The sequence below is a fragment of the Phacochoerus africanus genome, chromosome 8, assembly GCF_016906955.1.
Source record: "Phacochoerus africanus isolate WHEZ1 chromosome 8, ROS_Pafr_v1, whole genome shotgun sequence".
In the NCBI taxonomy this organism is placed as follows: domain Eukaryota; kingdom Metazoa; phylum Chordata; class Mammalia; order Artiodactyla; family Suidae; genus Phacochoerus; species Phacochoerus africanus.
The window spans coordinates 166,446,293-166,469,842 of NC_062551.1; the positions used below are offsets into that span (position 1 = coordinate 166,446,293).

General features: G+C 59.8%; 1 protein-coding gene across 16 annotated transcripts in view; it reads left to right on the top strand.

Annotated features, from left to right (window-relative positions):
* The window catches only part of ERI3 (ERI1 exoribonuclease family member 3), a 124,876-nt gene extending 101,507 nt beyond the window's left edge, over positions 1-23,369 (top strand). For all 16 annotated transcript variants that reach the window (XM_047789323.1, XM_047789326.1, XM_047789327.1 and 13 more), the window contains one exon: positions 22,843-23,369. In XM_047789323.1, coding sequence (XP_047645279.1) covers positions 22,843-22,925 — 83 coding nt within the window. In that variant the 3' untranslated portion in view covers positions 22,926-23,369. The remainder of the gene's footprint in view (positions 1-22,842) is intronic.
* The last annotated feature ends 181 nt before the right edge of the window (positions 23,370-23,550 follow it).

Consider the following 23,550-nt stretch of genomic DNA (forward strand, 5'->3'; position numbering starts at 1 on the left):
AGCAGCAGCCTCCATTGAGCGGTGCCTTTGGAGGGGGGCACTTGGGGTACCAGATGGGGGTGCACCCCTGGGGGGATTCCTGTGTGGGAGGGGGCTGGAATGGCTATGGTTCTAGGCATTGGAGGCTCTGCTGGCCTCTTATCTATCAGCGTGGATGGGTGTCTGTGTCTGTGTGTAAGGGTATGTGTGTGTGAATGGCACCTTAAGCTGCGTGTCTCTGTGTGTGTGTCTGGGAGTGTGTATGTGTCCATGCGTGTGTACCTGCTTGAGGGATGCATGTATGCGTGTATGTGGAATAGCGTGTCTGTAGGCCTTTTCCTGAGGGCACCTGTCTCTGCACGGAAGCACCCATCAGCCTCTGTGTATACCCATCAGAAAGTGTGTGTGTTCACTTGTGTGAGCTTATTTTGTGAGGATGTGTGCACACATGTGCATGCAAGTGCTTTCAAGCCAGGTACTTGGCAGGCCCAGGCTTTGTTCTGAGTGGGGAGGAGCGGGGCTGTTCCTGTGGCTCTGTGACATTGTCGTAACCTGTGTGCCCGAGGGGTCTGGGGAGAGGACTGGCAGGCTGCGCGGAGAACATCCAGTCCTCTCCCCAGACCCCACTGTGCCTCGGGGCTGCTGGCCTCAGGGTGCTCGGGAGCAAGCGGGCTGAGCCGGGCGGCCTCCCCCCAGGGACCCCCGGCCCTGATGCAAACACTGGGCTGCCTCTCACAAGGGAGGTTCCCCTGTCCTCTGGGCCAAGTGGCTTCTACGCCTCCATTTACGCGTCACTGACTTTGGGGAGGCCCCACATCATTCTTACTGGGACCCCCCCAAGGCTCTTCTGTGGTCTCGGGACCTCCTCTTCTGGGGGGATGAGGAAGGGGTCAGCGGGGCTGGGGAATTGGGAGTGCCCTCCCAGGAGCTATTCCCTACAGCCTAGAGGAAACCCCAAACCCAGGAAGCCGATAGGCCTGGCAGGTCAGCAGGAAGTTTCCTGGAGAAGATGACCCTTGGGTCAGGGGACCCCTGAGGGGTGAGTAGGAGTTTGCTGGGCAGACAGATGGGGGAAGGGTTTTCTGCCTTGGGGAACCATGTGTCCAAAAGCCCAAGGGCATGGGGAAGCCTGGCATGCTGGGAGGACAATTTGGGACATCTGAAGTAGTTTCCTGTCACTGGAGTGGGCCATGTATGTGGGTTAGGGACTGGCTCGAAAATAAACAGGGAAATAAGCTAGCCTTGAAAGCCAGGTTAGAGAGTGTGGCTTTTCTGTGGGGTTTTGAGGAAAAGAGAAAGTTCTGAGTGAGCTTGGAGGCTCTGCCAGTGGCTTCTTATACCTCAGTGCGACAGGATCGGCGCTCCGATCCAGAACTCGCGAGGCCCTTGCTGCCGCATAGACTTGCTCTAAGTAGGTGCTCAGCAAACGCCCTGGTCGGTGGATGGCCAGTGAGTGAGGGTGGGTCGGCGTAGGAGATGGACAGGGTGGGGCCGGGGGACCAGGGCCCTGAGAGGACATGCACTGGCCGAGGGAGGAGGAGCCGCCAGGAATTGAGTCTGGCTGGCGGGGGCGCGGGGGGGACTGGGGCTAATGCAACCCAACAGCTTAGAGTTGGCTACCCCCCTGCTTCTGCGGCTCTGTCCCAGGGGTGCTTATGAGAGGAGGGAGTTCCTTCCTCCTGCTCTTTTGCTGCCTCCTGGGTCTCAGGGATGCCGTTCTTGCCTCTTGGCCCACGTTGACTCTGGGCTGGGCCCCCTGAAGCCTGTTCCCTCCTTCTTCAGAGATGTTTTTCCCATCTGGGTGGGCCCCAGGCGACAGCCCATGGTGATGGGTGACAATGCAGTCGGGGCTTTGGAGCCAGAAGCAGTTCTGGCCCTGGGACGTGAGGCGAGGGACGATGCTACCTGCCCCTTGGGGCCGCTGGGAAGGCTCAGAGAAGTCCCCTGCCTGAATGGCCTGTGCAGCCTGCACACACAGTGGGTGCTGGCGGAGCCCCATCCTCCGGGCTCTGCCCACAGCAGTGTCTCCCCAGGGTGCTGGGGGCTCCCGCACGTCTCTGTGAGTGAAGAGGGCTGCCCTGCCGGCTCCCGGCTGGCTCCGAGGTGTGGGTGAGGGTGCTTGGAAGGGAGGGAGGACGCAGGGCATTAATTGGGCTGGGAGAGGCGGGGAGGGAGGTGTGGGGTTTGAGCAGTGAGGTTAATGGCCCTCGCACCAAAGAGACAGCTTTAATGAGCTTCGGCTGGCGGTGCCCCGCGTCACTGTGCGCGCTAAAAGGGTCGTGCTGGAAGGGTTTGATGTGGACTCTTTCCCAGCCCTGGGGTCAGAGGTCAGCTCCTGTCACTGGCCACTCAGGCTGGTCCTCGTGACATGGTGCTAATTAACTGTGTGAGGAGCTGCCAGCCCGATGGGGAGTGGTAGGTATCTTGCTGGGGGTGAGGCGGCACTGGAGACGCTGGGTAAGGGTTCTGCTGATCCCACAGCTTAGCCATCCCCAGGAGTGTCTTGGTTCTCCCAAAATGCCATGGGGGCCAGGGGTGGGTGTGCAGATCACCCATGACCCTGGGCCCTGGAGGGATCTCCCGAGCCTCCTCCTAAGGTACGTGTGTCACGGGAAGCCTGTTGGGCCTGCCCGGCCGGGACCCCTGCCGCGCGTTGGGGTGGTGGAGGCGTGACAGTAAGGGCACAGGCGTGCTGGAGGTTTGGGCGGCCGGGCAGAGCAGGGGCGTAGGTTGCGTAAGGGAGGAGCCCGCTGGGATGGCTGCCTGTGGTCGAGCCCTTGGAGGGGGAGCCGTCGGGAGTTTGGGTGGGGGAGGGACCTGGTCAGAGTCTGGGCCCAGGCAGTGCCTTCTCAGAGTTCGTACAGGGAGGGCTCATGGGGAGAAATGGCGGAAAGGAGGCCCCAGGGGATGGGGACATGCAGGAAGGGATGCAGACGGTGGTCGTTCCTTCAGGGCTGGCAGTGGCCACAGGCGTGGGGGCGGTGAACCTTTACCTTGCACCTGCTGTGCGTGTCTGGAACGGTGGTAGGTGCTAAACACGCGTCAGTAAAACACAGGCACAGACACCAGGAGGGGTGAAGGCTTGGCCCCCGGGACTGAAGGAGAGGTGGGCTTCGGGGCGGGGCGGGGGGGCTGGCGGCATGGCCACGCAGTGCTTCCTCTGGGGGAGTGGGTAGGTCTTGGGGGCCTGGGGAGCGGGCTGGTGTGCAGCAGGCTGTGGGTGAGGAGGGCTGCACGTTTGTGGGAGTGCCGACTGGCTGTGCCAGCGGGCTTGTCAGCCTTCTCGGCTTCGGCAGCTTCCGAAGTGCCACGTGGGCCTTCTTTCCTTTCAGCCAGTGGTCGGTGGGCACGACGCTCGCGTTATTCGGGGGCACTTTGTATTCACTAAGTGTGTTTTCACAGAGTCCGACGAAGGCGGGCACCGTCAGGCCTGTTTCACAGATTGGAGGGTGAGGCTCCGTTGAGGGCCTTGCTTGGGGTCACGTTGGCCGCTGAACTGAGGCGCCCTGACTCAGACCCAGGTCCGTCTGAGCGCGAAGCCTGTGTTGTTAGCGCCGCCCTGGGCTAGGAGCACCTTTTTGGTGTTTGGCCTCATGCTGCCAGCAGATGGTGGGGAAGAAAGCAGGCTCACAGCCTGCATTTCCCTCAGGGTCGTGTGTAAAACGCGGCGGCCACAACCGAGGAAGAAAAAGGAGGGGGCATGGCCACCCTTCTCCCCTGCCAGCGTCGCCCTCGGAGCCAGGGCCCTGCCACGTGGCTTCTGGCCTCCTCCCGACCCTGACAGGCCTCCCCTGTGACTGCCATTTGCTCTCCATCCACCTCGTGCCCCGAGAGGGGCCGCCGCCGCCTCTGGGGGTCCTGCCTGCGTTCCCCGCCCCCCCCACCCGGCCCTGCGGTGTGAGCGCACAGAATAGCTCCCTGGGCCCCGGGTCTCGTCTCTTGGGAGAATGATCAGGCCTACGTCCTTGACCTCTCTGAGGGCAGGACCCAGGGCTCCTTCCCTTCTTTCTTTTTGGAAGTCTGCGCGGGAAATGTCAGTACCATCTCCCCTGTTGCTGAGACAAGGCGGCCCCACAGACCACTGGTGCCACAGGCAGGGAGAACAACCAGAACCTTCCCTGGTGCCCAGCTGGGGGGTCCTGCCCTGGATGCTTAGCCCCTCTGCTCAGGGACTGTGGGGGGGGGTCCCACGGGCGCAGACGAGGTGAGACGGGATGGCCAGACACCGGGTGGGCTCTCTCAGGAGCTTGCTGCTCAGCAGTTTGGCAAGAGAGCTGGGCTGGCGGGTGGCAGGGCGGGGCCTGGTCCCCGGGGGCAGTGCTGGCCTGTGGGCTCCCCTGAAGGAGTGGGGTGTCTATCAGAGTCCAGTCGGCGCGCATTAGCTTGGTGACATGGATCTCATTAGCGCCCGTGAGAGGTGTCACTGCAGGAGAATCACCGGTTCGGGGAGATGCTTGTGCCAAAAGGAAGAAAGGACAGTGACAGCCGTTTCTCTGCCACCGCGCTCCCTGGGCCGCCCGCCCTCCTCCTCGTGGGGGGGGTGGGGGTGCCGGCTAATGAGCTCGTCGGCAGTTCAGCCCTGTCTTCCCTCCTTGAAGTTCCTCAGTCCCTCTGAAGACCTCGGGCCCAGGATTAGCACACACCAAATGCCAGCCCCCCTCTTGCCCAGCAGGGAGTTCTTTCTGATCACCCTGCTCCTGCTATCCTGGGCGAGGGAGAGGTGGGGCCAGGACAGAGCCACGGGGTGGGGGGAGGGTCACCCTCGGAAGACTCTGCCCACCCCCACCACCCCCCCGCCTCCCTGGACAGACAGAGTCAGCATGACCACGTCCTCCCCAGAGCGCCCGTCCCCTGCTCCCCTCCTTTGCCCCCGTGACATCTCCTGCCCAGGCAGTGTCTCCATCCCTGTGGTAAACCCCCCTCCCAAGGCAGGGAAGAATGTGGGGGCCAAGGGTCCGGCAGGTAGGCTGTGGATCTGATCTGATCTGGAACTTTCGGGCTGAGATAGGTGCTTCGGAGTCAGCCAGAGCCCAGCCTGGCCTTTGGCTGAACCTGAGGGTGGTGAAGTATTGATACGAGGCCTCTGCAGACCCGAGAGCCCTGTGTCCCTGGCTGTTCCAGAGGGACGGAGGGTACCTCGCCCCCTCTGCCCTGCTTTGGCCATCTTCAGGGCTGGGAAGGGAGGCGTCAGCAGGGCCGCCTTGGGAAGAGGGAGCAGAGCGTGTTGGAGCGCGTGCTTCCCCAGCGCTGCCAACCCCCTGCCCCACCCCACTCCTGCCCGGTTCTTTCCAGGGTGTCCCAGAGAACGGGAGGAGCCAGGGGCTGGCTGATCACAAGAAGGGGTAACTCCAGGCATCAACAGTGTCTCCACTGGTGCCCAGGGCTGCTCCCTCCCCCTTCCTCGAGCTGGCACCCTGGAGCCCAGGGACATCTGAGGGACTGGTCCTTGCTGGATGCCAGGCTGTAGTCTTCAGCAGCAGCAGCCACAGATGGTAGAATGGATAGACAGCGGGACAGGTGGACGGACGGATACACGGAGGAGGTTCTGGTGGATGTCTGAATGTGTTCCGTGAGTGTGGTGCCCTGGGAAGTGCAATCTTTGTTTCCCTACCTTCCTAGCCCCAGGCCTGGCTTGGCCTCCCCTTGTCTCTCTCTGTATCTCCTGTCAAACCATCGCAGACGTAAATGACAAAGAAATCAGAAAGACAGATCAATGCCGGCCAAATTAGCACTTGCAGATAGACTGTGCGGGGATGTCAGCGCCCTGACCCCTGGTGATCTTGCAGCCTCCGCTGCTGATATTATGCAAATTGCATCCATCTGGCAGGACCTGCGTGCTGGCTGCTCCTACTCAGAGGAGTAATGGGCTGGGGGCGGGCGGGAGTGTTGGAGCAAGAGTCTGTGCAGTGAGTGTGTGCGTGTGTGCGCGCGTGTGTGAGCATGTGCTTGAGTGTGCGCGAGGGCGTGCGGTGCCCACCAAGCACTGGGCGGTGATGGAATGATTGACAGGGCAGATAAGGGCTGCATTGGATTCCTTTGGGCTGGGGGATTAGGCGCAGCCACAGATGGGAGATAACCGGACTTCATTTCAGTTTATTTCGCTCCTTATCCCTCTCCCCACCTTCACTCCCCGAAAACACCATCTCTGTAGTTTGCGTTTTCATCAATATTTGCAAGTCATTGCCACTGGTTTAAGGTGAGAGGCAATGTCAGGGCCCAGACCAGGCTAGTCCTTCCGCCAGTCCTGTACAGGTCTGGTACCCTGCCAGCCTTCACGCCAGGGGCGCTCACAGCATCCTTTCCTCCTGAGCCCACCGTGCCTTCGGGGACCATCCCTACCAACCTACCTCATCTGACCTGAGGCCGCCTGACAGTCCTTAAGCTGGGCCCCTGCCCCTCCCACCTGAAGCTGCCGGGAGACATCCCTGCCCCTCGGTTTTGGTTTCAGCATAGGTGCTTCAGCCCCTGCTATCAGCTGGGTCCCCTGGGAGCTGCTCTTTCTAGTGGCCTCTGGACCCTTCCTCACAGCTCCTCCTGACCCCGACAGTACTGGCCCAGCTGGGCAAAGTGAGGCCTGTGGCCTGTGGAGAAGCGGATTTGTTTGGTCTGGTCTGAATCCACCGCGCACACCAGCGTCCTTCCACAAGATTCGCTAAGTGCCCGATAGAGCACAGGCAGCTGTACATCTGTCGCTGACTTCCTAAGCCTCGTGAGGTTGGGCTGTCACCTCTCCTGTACCTAAGGAAGCCGGGGCTCAGGAAGGGGTCATGCGCCCAGGGCAGCAGGGCAAGGAAGCTGGGAGAGCTGGTGCTGAAACACGCGCCTCTCGACGTCCGCTCACCTGCCTCACTGCCCTGCCACCCTTGATACCCACATCACCACGCCTGGATCCGTTTAAGGGGCCCATCCGTGCACAGGAGGCAGACAGCTTCCTTCAGCTCCAGGCCTCCGAACACGGACCCTGACCCACACCGGACCCTCTGCCGCACTGAATCAGACCAAAGGGACAGGAGTCAGACGCATCTCGCCCTCACGAGCTGCGTGTCTGAGACAGTTGGGCTGTAGCAAGAAGGACACACAGAGGACAGGACGTATCCAGCGGCTGCGCCAGTCCAGGGATGTGCCACAGCACGTGGCATCCGAGACCCTGCAGCTCAGGGAGGGGCTGAGCCACTCGGGCCAGCCAGCAGGGGTGGCTGAGGGTGGAGCTGTCCCAGGGGCCCCTCCAAAATGTCCCCGCTGGGCCCTCCCACCAGGCAGAGTTGGGAGCTGGGAGTGCTGGGGACACGTCCGGGACGCGTGTGCAAGGGGAGCTTGTCCTAATGAGGAGAACATGGCTGCTAGTTAGGCGAGGGGCGGGCGGGGAGCCGCAGAGCTGATTGAAGGCAGGGGCAGGGGTCAGACAATTAGGCCCAGATCCGGCCGTTTGATGTGAGTTCTGAGGCCTCAAAGCCTCCCTTCAGCCGCTCCCTCCACTCCCTCCTCTCCCTCCTCTTTCCTTTCTTCTCCTGCCCAAAGGCAGGAAGGATGGAAACGCTTACTCTCACTGTTACTATTATTAAACTGCAGCAGGCCAGCCAGGCCCCAGGACTCCTGCCCACAGGGGGCACCCTAGGCCTCCAGGAGGCTCCTTGGGCCCCAGGAGGGCATCTGGCCCAAAGCCCAGGCCAGCCTGAGGAAAGCGACGAGCTGAGCCCTGGGGCAGGGTAGCCCTGCTACCTCTCCTGCTTCTGAGGGCGTGAATGAGGCCGCCCAGTGAGGATTTGATCCCGGGGCTGCCAGGGCCTCATCCCAGGCCCATTTAGACCATCGTCACCTGCAGCCGGATTCTTTTCTCTTCTGCCTGGGAGTTTGGGGGTCAGGCGTGGGTCGCTCATACCCCATCACACAAACGGTTGTCTGCAGCAGTCACAGCAAAACCTTCCCCCGCAAGATGAAGACACATAGAGCCACATGGTCCCGCAGTGCTGTCACACTCATGCACCAAAGCAGAAGCCTTCCCCCCCCCCCCCCCCGCCCTGTGCCCTGGCCACATGTACCATCACAGGTTCTTGCACAAAAGTACAGACTCTCTCAGGGGGCAGGGCCCTGGGAGCTAAGCCCCTCCGCTAGGGTGGCTGAGAACAGGAGTCCACCCATGTATCTAGGTGAGTGGGTATTGGGCCCGTCCAGCCCCCCATCCTAGGGAAGAAGCCTTGAGAGCTGGTGCTGGCCAGAGAGTGGGAGGAAGCCAGGTGGGGGGGGGGGGGGCAGTGGGGAGAGGGAGGGTGGGAGCAGAGATAAATGTTAGCTCATTTCTTCCGTAATTAGTTACTCCCTCATCCCCGCGTTGTAATTGTGAACAAGCTGTAATGTTTAATTAGTCTGTAAATGAAACCCCAATTTCATAATGGCCTGGCTGACAGGGCTAAGTGAGCAGGGGAGGCGGAGGGGAGGTAATCGGGAGGGCTTGGAGGGGAGGGGGCAGGCTTGTGGGATCACCGCCTCTCCTCTCCAGCCCCAGCCTGGCCTCTGTCCGGGGAGGCTCTGTCACTGAACCAGCCCTGGCACTGCTGCCTTTAACTCCACTGGCCCTTCTTCCCAGAGAAAGGAAAGGGACGCTCCTCGGCCTCCTCCTCTCTCCCTCCCTCCCTCCCTCCCCTTCACTTCTCCGGTTGGGATGCCACAGTCACAGCCCCCTGGAGCTCCAGGTGGGAGAAGCTGACGCGGGGCTGGGGCGGGGGCGGGGGGGTGGGGGGAAGCCCTGTGACCTCAGCAAGGGTGATAGCTCCAGCCTAGGTCCAGCCTTCCCCCTCCCCAAGTCATCCTACTGAGAGGCCCTTGGTCGGCACCTGGACCTCAGGATCTGGTCCTACCCCTAGAGGAGCCAGTGATTGGCAGAGGATAGGCTCCTCCCCCTGCCGTCCCGCGAGTAGACGGATACCCGCATCCCCTCTAGGCTGACACCCCGGCCAACTCTTTGATGGCTATCTCCGTAGACTGCGATGAACTGGAGCTGCCGCAGGGGGGAGCCCCCGGCCCCACCATTGCCTCGTCGGTCTCTCCCTGTCTCCCCCGCCGCATCCTCACCGCCTGCACACGCCCCCGCCCCCCTGCTGCAGCCATAAATCTCAATTTACGAGGGCGGCTCTGGTGGGGGAGGGAGGCAGCGCCGCTAATGACGGCGCCTCAGCCGGATTTTTCATGTTGCACAGTCATAAATTTTTAAGAACAGCATGGGCAGCACGTTAGCGAGTTATCGAGGCTGCCTCCATGCTGGCTGCCTAGCTCCAAGAGAACAGAGATCCGGTCGGTCGGGCAGAGGAGGCCTTTGGGAGCAGGGGTGGGGCCCGCCGTCGGACTAGACAGAAGGCCGGGGCTCGCCTGGGCCAAGCAGGTACGCGAGCCTGAGCCTTCTCACAGGGCGGGGTGGTGCTGCCAGAGCAAGGGCCAGCCGCAGACAGGCACATGGGTGGGTCAAGCGGGTGGGCACATAGACCATGGCATCAGGAGGTGCGGATGGACGCTCTTGCTGCAGGACTTGACACCATGATACACGGAGAGCCTGGAGACATAGGGGTTTTCAAAGCGACCGCATTGAGTAGAATTACCAATCCCTGCCTGTGTATGTGCCCGAGGAGGCCTCTGCCCATAAACAGGGTGCCTTTCAGGGTTGTTCTCGAGAACTAGAGTCCCCAGAGTCACCAAAGGAGATCCCTGCGGAAGTGCCCACAGAGGGGGCAGACCTGTGGATATGCTGGAGCCAGGCTGACCTCATTCTGGTTATTGTCGGTTACTTAAGGTTGCGTGGTCCTGGGCAAGTTGTCCACCGCCCGGGGCCTCCGCTTCTTCATCCTTGAAATGGAGTTGATGACGGCTCCTCTTTCTCAGGCTTACTCCGAAAGTACTCTGAAACCCTGAGCACAGGGTGGCTCGCTTGTCTATATCTAAGTCTTTGGAAAAGTTGGGAGGGAGTGGCTGGGGAAAGAGCTTTGTGGGAGATGGTGGGGCATTGGCTTTTGTGTGGTCACTCATTTGGAAGGTTTTTGCTGGGGTCGTCTGGGGGCCCCGCCCAGTGCTGGGTGTTCAGAGGTGAGGCAGGTTCCTTGCTGGGAGGAAGGAGTGGAGGCGGGGAAGGGGCCCAAGCCCCTGGCACATTGGGATCTGGGGAAGGACCGTGCCTGCTTTTCAGGGCCTGGGCCTGTCTGGGGTTCGGGTGGCAGATGTCAGGGCTGGAGTAGTCTCAACTCGTGGCCAGAGCCAGTCAGTGTCCCCAGCCCTGGCCTGCTGTGGGCACACCTAAGCCTCAGGGTGCCGGGAGCACCCCCCCCCGCCCCCGGCCCCTCAGAAACCTCCAGGCCAAGTGCTCACCTGGCCTCCTCATCTGTGCAGTTGAAGCTCCGTGATCCTGACGGTCTGTTGGGCACCAGAGGCACCAGGCCACGAAATCAGATGCCGCTCAAATCAGCAGGGGTATCAGGGCGTCCAGGATAATCCGCCTGTCTCTGTGCTCATCCGTGGGGACCAAAGCTGGTCATTTAGGGAGAGCAGGCTGGGCCTTGTTGGCATAGGGGCAGTCCCCTGCCCCTTTTCAGGCCATTCTCCTCGCATCCCCTGCACTGCAGCACAACGCCTCCCACATTTTCTGGAACCTGCCGTGCCTTCTGTCGCCTCAGGGCTCCCATGTGGCTTTATTTTCCGTGGGAGTCCCCCATTCCCGCCCCTTGGCCTAAGAACCTCCTGCTGGTCCTTCGGAGTGAAATTTCCCCCACTCCTAGCCTTGGGCAGGTCCCTCCCCTGTGCACTCCCCCTCTGGAGCATTCCACGCAGTCCTCATTAAGAAACAACTTGTTTGGTGCCTCCCTCCCCCACTAGATGGTAAGTTCCCTGAGGGCAGGAACTTATGTCCCAAAGCATAGTGTGGTGTCTGACTCCCGTAGGCAGGAAGCAAATAAAATGTGTTGTTTTGAATTGAGTTAAATTGAGTTGAGATGGCCCCGGCCCACCTCTAGGTGCCAGGGCAGGGGGAGGGGCTGGGGAAGTGCCCGGAGCTGAGGTGGTTCCCATTAGTCCTCATGATTAATTCACAGCCACGCTGCGATGGAATGGGCTTGTCCCCAGTCAGCGCCTCCGCTGGGGCCCACCTGTTAGCGACAAACAAACAAAGGGATAAATAATGCATTGGGAGCTGAGCCCAGCGAGGCGGCGGCGTTGAAATTAACAGGGACTAGCTGAGCAGCCTGAGGATGAAATATTTACCAGGTGGGACTGGGCTGGGGGAGGGTAGGCCCCCTCCCCGAGTGCCCAGGCACAGCCAGGCCCCTCTCCAGGGCACATCGTTGGCCGGGACTGCAGCGCCCCCACACCGCTACTTTCACCCCCAGAAGCCCTGGTCCGGGACAGGCCGGCCAGGCTGCCAAGAGCTCAGGTCCCAGCTGGTCTCGCAGTGCAGCAGGTCTTGGAGGAGTCGAGGTACCAGGAAGGACTGGAGGCGGGGAAGGGGCCGAAGCCCCCGGCACACTGGGACCTGGGGAAGGACCGTGCCTGCTTCCCAGGGCCTGCGTCCGTCTGGGTTCGTTCGGCTGGCAGATGTCAGGGCTGGAGTGGGCTCAACCTGTGATCTCTCCCCCTCCCGTCCCCCCGCCTCCTTTTCCTCCAGTCCTTTCCTTTCTGCCACTTAACCCATATTTCCCGAGGGCCTTTGGGAGCTAACGTGGAGGGGTCTGTGGTCGAGCTGGCGGATGACAGAGGCAGTCGCCAGATGGAACCCTGGGCACTGTGGGAACCCGTAGCAGGATTCCTAATGCCAGTGAGGGGTGCAGGTAGGGGCCTCAGGCAACTGTCGCAGGGCAGGTGCTCCAGCTGAGACGTGGGGGAGGAGCTTCCCAGGCAGGAGGAGGGGCCTGAACTCTGCGGTCCAGCTGGAGCTTGGGGCGGACGAGGCTGGGGAGGGCCACCTGGGCACATCCCTGGACCCTAAGGTGGGGGGTTTGGATGCTCTCCTGAGACAGTGAGGCACTTCTGGAGGTGGTGGTGGGGGGGGGGGGTCGTCTATTGTTTTAGTTATTATTAACTCTTAAACTTTTTCCTTGGAAGTAATTTCACATTTGCAGAAGAGGTTCTGCGTGTCTCTTACCCAGCTTTTCCTCATGGTAGCATCTTACCGGCCACAGCACAGCTGTCAGCACCGTTGCCACAGGTACTTCCTGTTAACTCAGGGCCTGAGTTCAGTTTCACCTGTGTTTTCGCTAGTGTCTTTTTTCTGTTCCAGGATCATTGAAGGGTTTTAAACAGGGAGTGAAAAGACCAGATTTGTGGCTTAGAAGGACACCATGGGGGCGATTGGCAGGGGCACGAATGTCTCCTGGATGAGAGCGGGTGGGACGCTGGATCAGGATGGTGCCGTCGGAAGACAGGTTTAGAAACTGTTGGAAAATACATGGTGAAATAGGGCTAAGGGGTGGGTACGTTTGCCGGGGCGGAATGCAGAGAGTGAAAGGGAAGAGGGCTAATGATGCTCTGAGCAACACCTACCTCTTAGGGGTCGTGGGGAGAGAAAGCAGGTACGTACAGAGAAGCTGGAGGAGAGCGCTGGGGAAGAGGTGGTGCTACTGAGACGGAGGAAGGAGGTTCAAGGCGGGAGTCGGTCCACTGGGTCGCTCTAAACCTGAAAGGCTTCCACTGGACTGCAGCCCCATGAGGCCATACAGATCGTTAGAGAAAACAGCCTGTAAGGCGCTGATGGGGGATCAGGTCACAGGGCGGGCAATGAGACCTGAGATGCTGACGACTCGGAAGTTTGACCGTGAAAGGGTCCTAGCCACACGGGAAGAGGAGTTAAAGGGAGCTTGTGTTTAAAGATGGGAGAGATTTGATATACTGACATGCTTTCGTGAAGGCAGCAGCACAGAAGCAGCAGTTGGAGCTGTATCTCAGAGAGAGGGGGTTACTCATAACATAAAGCCCCTGAAAAGAAGCCGGGGGAGGGGGAGGGGGATGGGCTTCAGAAGTGACCTTAGGGTGGGTCCTCTCTTGTGTCAGGATGAGGGGCCAGGACTGGCCCAGTGAAGTCGGAGACGGGGTTGTGTGGGTGAGGGGGTCCTGGGCGATAATGGGGGATCAGGTTGAGATTTGTGGAAAGTGGAGGAAATTTTAAACGATCAGTAGTCAGAAAGGGCAGGAGAGCATATGCACACTGATCCGGGAACATGGGAGACTGGGTGGTTGTAGACACCCAGCTGAGGTTGATGACTGATTCGATGAGTCACATGAATCTGTAAGGGGGCGATTTTTCCTCTCTGGTCACACTCAGCCTAGATGCAGACACAGAGAAGGAGAGTTTGGTTATTTCCAGGCAGGGGTGATGAGAGGAAAAGGGAGCGAGGGCGTTGAAACTCTTGGCAAGAAAGGCCCGAGATGGTGAGCCATGGATTCCAAGCTCCAGAGTGGGGTGTGCTGGTTATGTTGCTAGGACAGAAGCTGTTTGCTGTGTACCCAGTAGCCACTGACCTTCTCCACTGAACGGGGCCCCTGGATGAGTAGGGTACCAGGGTGTATCCAGTTAAAAGAGTTGAAAGACTGCTTTTTTTAGTTTCTTATACAGCTAAATATGGTTACGTCCCTGAGCTCTGGCTAATGAGATAAAAAGAAAAGTGTGCGAGACCTCCAGGAACAAGGGAAAAGGGCCGTGACTCAGCCAGAATGCACGTTAGTCTTGCTTTTTCCTTCTTCCTCTTTCCTAAAATGTGGATGTGATGATTGGCGCTCCAGCAGCCATGTTAGACCAGGAGATAACCTGGAAATTGGAAGCAACATACTAAGAAGAGCAAGGGAGAGAGGAGAAGCCTTGAGTCTCATGACTTTGTGTTGCTGTGGGACTTTTAAAAAGTCACCTTGCTTTGCACGTCACAGACATCAAAATCCCTTTTTAGTAAAGGTTGTATCTTCCTCCCTTTGTTTTCACCTGGGTTCCTGTGGCAACTTGACTCTTAGCCTTTTTCGTAAGGGGGCCCCGGGTCCTGAGATACAGCAGGAAACAAGGTGAGCAAATGTTTCTGAGAGCCTGGCCAGGGTTCCCAGCTTCCCAGCCCGAGAGAGTGTCCTTGTTGCCCTGTGCCCTCCCTCCGCTTGTTCTGTCCTGTTCTCTTTCCTGCCTCTACATTCTGGGTCAGTCAGTACGCTCTCGGCGATAAGAAAAAAACCGATGTGAATCTCAAATAAGAGGAGGATTTCTTACCTCGCAGAAGAGGCACGGTGATCCCAGGGCTGGTCGGTTCAGCCTCTCAGCAATGTCATCAAGGGCCCAGATTCTTCTCCGTTTTTCTTCTCTTTGACCTTCAGCATGTTCTTCACAGCCTAACTCCCCTCGAGGTCGGAAGATGGCTCCCGCGGTCCCAGCCGTTGTGGGCAGACGCGAAAACATCCAGCAGAATGTGAAAGACTCTTCCCCCCTCATGCTTCTCTTAAGACTGAAGAAATTTTCCTTGAAGGTCTTTCGGCAAACTTTACCCTCATATCCCAGGAGCCAGAGTGCTTGGCTGCTCCTAAACCCATGGCTGGCAAGGGGGTAGGATGTCCCCAGACAGCCCAGACCACAGAGGTGCCCCGTGGTCGGGGCGGGGGGGAAGCAGCGGCCTCTGCCAGGTCGGCAGAGAGGGAGTGGCCGTTGGGTGAGCAGTCAGAGTGGGCTGGGGAAAGGCAAAGACACGGAGAGACGAGGGGCACACATGGTTTCGAGGGTCTGGTGAGATGAAAGAAGAGGCCTGTTATTGTCAGGAACTAGGGATATTTGGATTTAATGCTTCAGAGGAAGCGCAGTGGAGGATGCTGACAAGGTGGAAGACGAGATACAAGGGAGACGGTCGTTGGGGCCTGGTGGCCGGGTTCTCAGAAGACAGGCTGTGGAGGCTGTGCCAGGCAGGGCTCTGGGGAAGGAGGCGGCCGTGGTCTGGAGCGACGGCACGTGTTCACAAGCGAGGCCTCGGGTAGGCTGCCGGCACAGGGGTGTGAGCCCAGGTCACGGGTGCCCGGGGTGCACAGACAAGTAGCCTAACCTCTGCATCGCAGTGTCCATCTGGAAAGAACCTGCCCCGATGGGTCAGGCCATTCTGGGACGGGGTGAAGCCTTGTCACCTTCCCACTGGAACCACTCAAGGACCCCACGAAGACAGTCCCTCGGGAGCCCCCTGGGCATGGGGTACGGCGGGAGCTTGGTTGGGGCAGAGGTGGCTGCCCTCAGTAGCCTCCCCTTCCCTCCCCGCTCCCAGGTCAGGTCCTCTTCACTTGGCCTTAGGTTATCTGGCTCTTCCAGCTGTGGTGTCCCAGGGCCAAGAGGAGGGCAGGGCTCCTCGGCCCTTCTACCTGGCTGAGGATGCGTGGGGGGGTGGCGGGCACCCGCTGTAACGGCCAGAGCAGCCGCCCTGTTCCTACGGCGTATTTCACTTTTAATTCTGACATATAATGTAATGATCTTTTTTAAGGCCCGATGATATTATCTGCCTGACTAGATTATTGAGTCTTCATCATCTCCAGATAAATTTATGGCCAGGACGAGGCTCAGGATTTATCATCAGTCAATAGAGCTCGATACTCTAACAAGGCGTGTAATAAGATATACATATTTAATGATCCAAGGGGAGGAGCGCTAATGGGAGCCCGAGTGAGTGGTCCTCGCCCGGGGCTCTGCCCCAGGGCTGCCATGGCTGGAGGGGCGTGGAGGCGGTCTTTGCCCTGTGGTCCCCAGCTCTGGCCTTTCTCTGGGCTGCCTCAGTCTCCTCCCTGTCGAGGCGCCCCCGGGGGAGGCGGACAGGCAGGGAGAGGCAGCCCTCTGGACGGCGTTAGAGCTGGGACCCGGAGGGAGTACACGCTCCCCCTGGCACTCTTCTCCCTGCTCCTGGGCCTTGGAGGGGTTGGGGTGCCCTTAGACCTGTGCGCCCGGGCCCCGAGCATGAGGGCGGGCCCGCAAGGGGAGGGAGTGCCGGGGCTTCGTGCCCAGCCCGCGCTGATGGTGACGGATGGTTTTTCATTACAGCCTCTCAGGTCCTGCCCGCGCCCTGTGTGGAAATTCTATTTATTCCCTAATTTGTAAAAATTCCCTCTTTATCTGATCCCAATCAGGGCGGGGTAATTGGCTCTCTGGGGCAGCGGCTGGGGTCCTTGATGAAGAGCTATGTGGATGTGCCCAGCCCGGCCCCCGCCCGGCCGCCACCAGGGCCCACAATTAATAATGATTTGCAAATGGCAGACAAGCAATAACACAGAAAGATGTGGCGTCCGCGCTGCCTCTTCATTTCCTCCCCTCGCAGATATAAATGGCCGCAGAACAAAAACCCAGCACTGTAAATTCTGGAATTAGTTATTCACCAGGATAAATGGGGCCTGGAGCCCCAGCCCCTGCCCCGCCACCCTTCTCACCCGCTCTCCCCAATCTGGGTCTGTCCCCAGGTGTGTTCCCAAGCCTGGCCCCCCAGCTCCGTCCCGCAGCTGCCTCCTAGGCCCTTCTCCACTGCGCTAGCTCCCCCTTCCTGTGCGGCCCAGAGTCGAGAGCGGACATCCGGGCCTGCATCCTCCTCAGCCACCGCCTCTTGTCACTGAGCTCCCTGGCCGCCCAGCCCGGCTCCTGTCCACACCTGCACTGGGGTGTGCGCAGAGCTGACGTGGCCCGCCCAGCCCGGGAGGCGGGAGCTGCGTGAGGCTCGGGTGCCGTCTTTGGCAGTTGGGACCCCTCTGGCCACTTGCCTGGCCAAGTCTGAGTTGGGCTCCTGGTGGCCACACGTCATGGAAATGAAGCGCTGCTTACTGGTCACGCTGTTGTGGGCTGTTGGCACAGGCATTTCCGGGCACTGTGCCCTCTCGGCCAGGCGCATCCTCTCCCCGCCCCCCAAGTGGCTGCGAGCTGGCGGGTAATGGGCGTGTAATGGCCTCATTTCCATGCCCGGCCTCCAGGAGCGGCGGTAAGTGTTTGATTGCCTTAATTTCCAAACACATCATTATCCCAGCTTTACCAGCGCTTAATAAACACTTTATGAGGATTTTTTTAAAAACATCTTCCGTCCGCATACTTCTCTGAAGTGATAAACTCTAATTAAGTCTAATATTTAAAAATATGGTAATGGTGAGTTGTTTGAATAAGTGGACTGCATTTCTGTAATTTCATTATTACGTAAAACACGCTAATTATTTGGAGCGCGCTTATTACGGAGAGAGAAATCGCCTGCTAATCAAGATGAAATTGCCTTTTCTCCTTATTGTGGAACCAGCGCCATCCTTCACCATCAGCCCTGTGGCACCTCCAGGCACCTCGGTGGGGTGGAGGAGGGCCGCGGGGAGGGGCTGGGAGAAGGGGTCCCTTTGGAGTTGAGGCTGTGAGGGCCCTGTCTGGGGCGGGGGAGGGAGCTGTGGGAGCCCAGTCGGTGGGGAGAAGAGTATCTGTGTCTGGCTGGGGGGGTCAGGCGATGGTGGGGGCCGTGCCTGAGACGAGGAACAGGGGATCGGGGGCGGTCAGGCTATTTCTGTGGGAATAAGTGTATTATTATATATCACCGGACTCACACCACCAACGCCATACTAATAACAACTCACCCAGCCACTGTTTTAAGCACTTAACAAATAAAAACTCATTTCATCTTTTTAACACCCCTTTGAGGGAAGTAGTTGCTCTAATTATCATTATTATTCCCATTTTAGAGAAGAAGAATCCAAAACACGGAGAGGTTAAGTAAAGGACAGCAGTTTGCTTGGTTCACACGGCTACTAAGCGATGGAGTTTGGATTCGAACCCGGAATCTGAGGCTATACCGGGCCCTCTGCTGGTTCAGTCCTAAGCTCTCTGCCGTGGCTCCCTGTCTCCTGGGTTCCCGTTTGTTGTGCCCTGAATGGCACCCAGTTGTCACTTGAGATGCTGGCCCCCAGCACAGAGTTGCAGATTTAGCGTCAGTTAAATTCGAATTTCAGATGAACAGCAAATACTCTTTTAGTGTAAGTACGTCCCACGTGGGGCTGGGACCATCCTTGGTCTGGCAGTCCCCGTGGCCCTCGGTACTCAGGCACGCTGCTGCCGCGATGTCCCGACAGACAGACAGACAGAGGTGGAGAGGAGAGGAGGCTCTAGAGAGTCGACACGCCCAGGTTCTGCTCGCTCTCTCCCTGCCGTGGCTCCCGGCTCTCGCGATGTCCTCTCTGCCCCCTTTGCGGTCCCCGTTCCGTGGTTCCTCACCAGCTCCCGGAGATCTCTGATTAGCCATGTTGACGTTTTAGGCAGGTTGCGTTTGAGTCTTCCTTTAGGCCACGCTGCCTCATAGCCTTAGAGGGTCAGCGGCTTGTCACCCTGCTGCTCCGATGTCCCCTGAGTCTGGTTTGCCTCTTTGACCATCTCATGTTCGGGCTCTTTCCTGGCTCCAGCAGATCCACATGTGGGAATTGCGTGTGTGACAGAGGCACCATTTCAGAAGTGTAGGGCAGGTATGGACAGTTCAGTCAGTGGGATAGGGCAGCTGGCCACCCAGTACGGGGAGAACGGTCAGATCTACTTCTCCCCACCTACAAATCACAAAAATAAATTCCAGACAGATTAAAACGCTAAATATGGGAGTTCCCACTGCGGCTCAGCAGTAACGAACCCAGCTAGTATCCATGAGGATGCGGGTTCGATCCCTGGCTCCACTCAGTGGGTTAAGGATCCGGCATTGCTGTGAGCTGTGGTGTAGGTCGCAGATATGGCTCAGATCTTGCGTGGCTGTGGCTGTGGCCGGCAGCCGCAGCTCCAGATTGACCCCTAGCCTGGGAACTTCCTTATGCCATGAGTGCGGCCCTGAGGGGGGAAAAAAAAAGTTAAATATAAAAATGAAGTATTAGGAGAAAATACATGATGGTTTTCTCACAATACTGGGACAGGGAAGGCCTGTTTAAGCCCAGAAGCTAGGAAGGAAACACCTGAAAAGTTTAGAGGTCCCGTGGGAATCCCCAGACAGCCCATCTGAAGCTAAGTTCACCACGGGCCCAAACCTGCACCTTCGCTGCTTTGCCTGCCCCAGTGAGTGCCACTGGGTCCTAAACTCATCCCTCCTCCGTCTCGCAATCCCCTCATTAAGTCCTGCTCATCCCATTTCCTAGAAGTCCCTTGCCTCATCCCCTTCTCCACATCATCAGTGTATCTCCACCTCCATCTCTGCGGCCACTGGCCTAGTTCTGGGCCAGCCCTGGCCCGGCTCTGCCTCCCGTCCTCCACTGTTCAGCTCCAGACCCGAGCAGCCAAGTGGAGCCTGTCAGCCTCGGGTGGCTGTCCTCTGTGAGTCCTCACCGGCTGTCCTAAGCGACCTGAGCCCCTCTCCCACTAGCAGCTGCTTTGCCAAGCAGATCTTTGACTACCCTTGGGCCCAGCCACCAAGCTCCTCCTCTGTCAGGTGCTGGCCCCACTCAGCTCTCTCGGGGGTTCACACGGCTGCCCCCATCCCGTCACAGGCTTGGCGGTGTAACAACGTCAGGAGTGAATGCCAACGTGCCGAATACGCTCTCGCTCTAAAAAGAGGAGGCTCATCTCGTCACGAGTGGATGACCCTGAGGGGACTTAAAACAGATGCGTCTCCTAGAACTCGGACGTGGGGAAGGCTGTGTTGTGGGCACAGGGCTGTGCTTCCTGCCCTCTCCCCCAGAACAGCCTCAGACTGGCATCGTTACCGTGAGGGGCCACACGGCGGGGCTGCTGACCCAGGCTTCAAGCAGAGGACTTTGTGCTCCCTCTGAACGTCTAGTCCACCAAGAGCCCAGATTCGTCTGTACTGATGAGCAGCTTGCACTGACTCGGGTTGGCTTCCAAGGCGGGAAGCCCAGAGCTGCCGTACACCTGACTTGCTGGGTGAGCTGGAACAAGTGACTTCCCCAGTCTGGGTTTCTCTTCATTGTAGTGGACCAGTTCCAACAAGTTAGACTGCAGAATCCCCCGTAGGCAGGGTCCGTGGTCAGTTTGTGACACGAGCGACAGGTGGTTTCCTCAAGTGTGCTGGCCCCTACGTCATCAATGCCGTGATTGCACGCATGCACTTTCTCGCCACTGGGTCGTGAGAAAACTAGCATCCTTGCCTCCCCTTCAGGAAGAGGAGAGGCATTCCAAACAGAACCTGTGCAGACATGTGAGTGTATCCCCCGTTCAGCCCTCCCAGTGACACCGAGGTAGCGTCCATTGTCACCCCCAGTGAAGCCGAAGCTCAGAGAAGCACAGCACTTGCTGCAGGGCACACAGCTAGTGGGCGAAGTTGAGCTTTCTGACTCCAAAACCTACACTGTCATTTGCAGAAGGCAGTGAGGGGTGCCTTGAGGTTGAAATCCGAGGGTGGGAGGTAGAGTGGCGGGGGCCAGACGCGAGATGGCGGGGTCTGTTTTTGCAGGGCCCTTACCCTGAAGTCCTACTAAAGAGCGTGCAGACTTGAAACTGAGGGCAGGGGAGCCGCGGAAGGGTTTACAGAGAAGCGAATGTGATCAGATCTGTGTGCGAAAGATCCCTTTGGCTCTAAGAGAGTGAATTAAAGGGAGAAGGAGGAGGACCAGCTTCTGTTACCAGAGAAGGAGGTGATGGGCTCTGGGCTGGGAGGTGGCTGCCAGAACGAAGGGAAGTAGACGATGAGGCAGAAGAAGACCTGCGGTTCATGCTTGATGGGAGTGGGGGAGCGGGCGGATGTCAAGCTTGAATCAGGTTTCTTTGGGGACATTTTTGGGGTGGAGAGCACAGGGGAGCGGAGAAGCTTAGGGGAGCAAAGGAGCTCGTTCCGGGACGTTTTGGGTTCATGTGGAAATCCAGGAAGCGGTGTCCCAGAGGCATTTGGACCTGCGGTCTCGGAGCTCAGGATGTGGGTGAAGCCATCAGGTGTGTGTGTGGGGGGAGATCCGGGCGAGACTGGGGCACGTGGACCAGGCACAGGGGGGAGCTCAGAGCCTTCGCGCTGGCTGGCTGGTGGCCTGGGGGGGAGGGGCAGGGCACAGTCACTTGGGCCAGGGAGGCAGATTGAGCGATTTGTCCAGCGATGAGGGAGGAGCCAGATGAAGTCAATAGAAAACTAATTTTCTTTTCTGCTGGAAGAAATGAGGTGTGTGGCCGCCGGGTAATTGCAGATAACGAGGGACTTATTCTTAATATGCACAGTGGCCGTGGTCCCCCGAGTGCCAGAGACGGGAGGGACGGGAGGTGCCCTGGCAAGGCCAGACTGACTTGGGAAGAAAATGAACCCTATCGTAGCCCTCTCAGCGGTGCCATCGCAGCCTCTGGACCCTGTCGTAAACCTTCCCCACGCGGGGGCCCTTCCTGGCCCACCCCCTCACCCACCCCTCCTGCAAACCATTCCCGCCCCCTTCCCCTCCCTGTCAACTGCCTAGTTCCTCCTGTCACAGCCCCTCCCTCCACCCGCTCCCCCCACAGCACAGGCATTCACACTAAGGGAGACAAATGACAGGGCCTCAGCTGAGCGGGGCGCGTGTCCGGCCCATAAACCACGGGGATGGGTCACGTCTGGAGTTGCCATGGCCGCCACGACCCACCCATCTGTCTTCCCACTCTTCTGCCTCGAACCAGCCCTCGTGGCTTCCCCAGTGCCTGGAGGAACAGGGCGTCCCTGGGTCCTGGGTCCCATCCCTGCCCACGTCCAGCATGGCCACACTCACACTGAGCTCTGAGGGACGGGCCCCTGTGTTTGCCCTGCGCAGGTCTGCAGAACTGGCACCTGGCTGGTGGTACAGGCCCTGGCCTGGCCAGACGCCTCCCACTCCCAGTCTTTTCCTGGCTCTGGTGGGTCCCCTTTCTTAGTCTAAGGTCCTGGCAAGGGCAGGCTGGGAGCTCAGCGGAAGGGGTTGGTGCTTGACAGGTGCAGGGGCCTCCTGACCCCACCTTTGACCTCCCTACCCCCCCACACCCGATGACGACTTTGACGTGCGACACCTCTGCAATCCCAGCAGCACCGACCCCATGAAGGCGGAGGCGGCGGAGGTCCTTGTTGCGGCCCGGGCGCATCTGTGGGCAGTGGGAGAGGGGCGAGGGAGGGGCGGGGGAAGGGCGTCCCGGCCCAGGACCAAGACGCCGAGGCCCCCGGGGTAGCCTGTTCCAGTGCCTCGCGTGTGGGACTCAGTAGGGGAGAAGCCGCTGTGACGGGGGCTGGCAGGCAGAGACGGGCAGAAGCCTGACCAGCACCCACGCTGGGCCTGTCCAGGTGGGAGAGGCCGGCCTGCAGCTGCGCTGCACCGGCGGGTCTGGTAGAAGGACGGCTGCTGGCCGGGGCCTCATGAGAGAGGACCACGGACCTGGCCCCCGTCCACTGACCTGGGCTGCACAGGGGCTGGGGCCCCGGCCCGGGCGTGCCGAGACCTGGGCCACGTCTCCCACACACACACACACACACACGCACGTGCAGGCAAAGTCACCCTGGCCGTGGGCGTGATGAATGGCCGCACAGTAATGAAATGGAGACATCAAGGCGGGTGGCGGGAAGACGGAGTGTGGCGGTCGGGCCGTCCCCACGCGGCGGCAGCAAGAAGGATCGCCCAGCGGCTGGGGGCCGTCAAGGGAGAAATTACACATTTACTCTGCCTTTTTCTTACTGCGACGGCGCCCATACATCACCGCCGGGGCCGGGGCGGGACACGCCGGCCAATTTCCAGCATGAGTTATGGGACTGCGGAGCACTGAGCCCAGGCTTCCTGCCGGCCCAGCCCGACCCGGCCCGACCCGAGGCTGGAGAGGCTGCCCCGCCCCCCCCCCCCCCCCCCCCCCCCCCGGGGCCGGGAGCCCCTGGGTTGGAGCCCGTGGCCCCCGACCCCGACCTGCCGCCTCCCCCACCCGCGGAGGAGCACCTGTGGGCCCGAGGGTGTGGGGCCCGGCTAAGTGTCGCCCTCCCCTCTCTGCAGATGACTGCAAGAACATCGCCAACATCATGAAGACGCTCGCCTACCGAGGCTTCATCTTCAAGCAGACGTCGAAGCCCTTCTGACTGGCCGAGGGCGGGATGGGGCAGGACAGGGTAGCTGCTTGGCCCAGCCCAAAACCCTCCTCTCCCTCACCAGAGGGGCAAAGGGAGTGGCACAGCTCTACGGCCAGAGTGTCCCCCAGCCTGCCCTGCGGGCTTGCGCCCTGGGTCCGGCCTGGCCACGCGGCCCCTCGGGAGCAGACACTTTGTGCCCCCCACCCCCACCCCTCAACCTCAGCCCAGAATTAGCGCCTCCCATTGTGGGCCTGGGCTGGGGGGGCCTCTTCCTCACCGCCTCCTCCCTGGTACACAGGCTTCTGCTGGGGCCGCCGAGCCCCCCTGTGCCCCCTCCCACCTGTAGTGCATGGTGTGTGGTGCCCCCAGGGCTCCAGGACAGATCAGGCCCTACCTTGTGTCTCCCCCCATCCCCGCTGTGAACGTGCCACTGAATAAAGTCGGGGAAACGAGGCCCTGGGTGTGCGTGGGTGTGTGCGCGCGGACCAGGCGGTGCTGTGCCCGATGCTGTCTGGCTGTGCCGGGGTGAGAGTGTGTGCCAGGCTGCTCTGTGCTCAGGGCCCGAGCGGGTGGGCACGGAAACACGTTTGGGACCCTCCCTGATCACACCCAGGGCCACGGGCACTGGGCACGA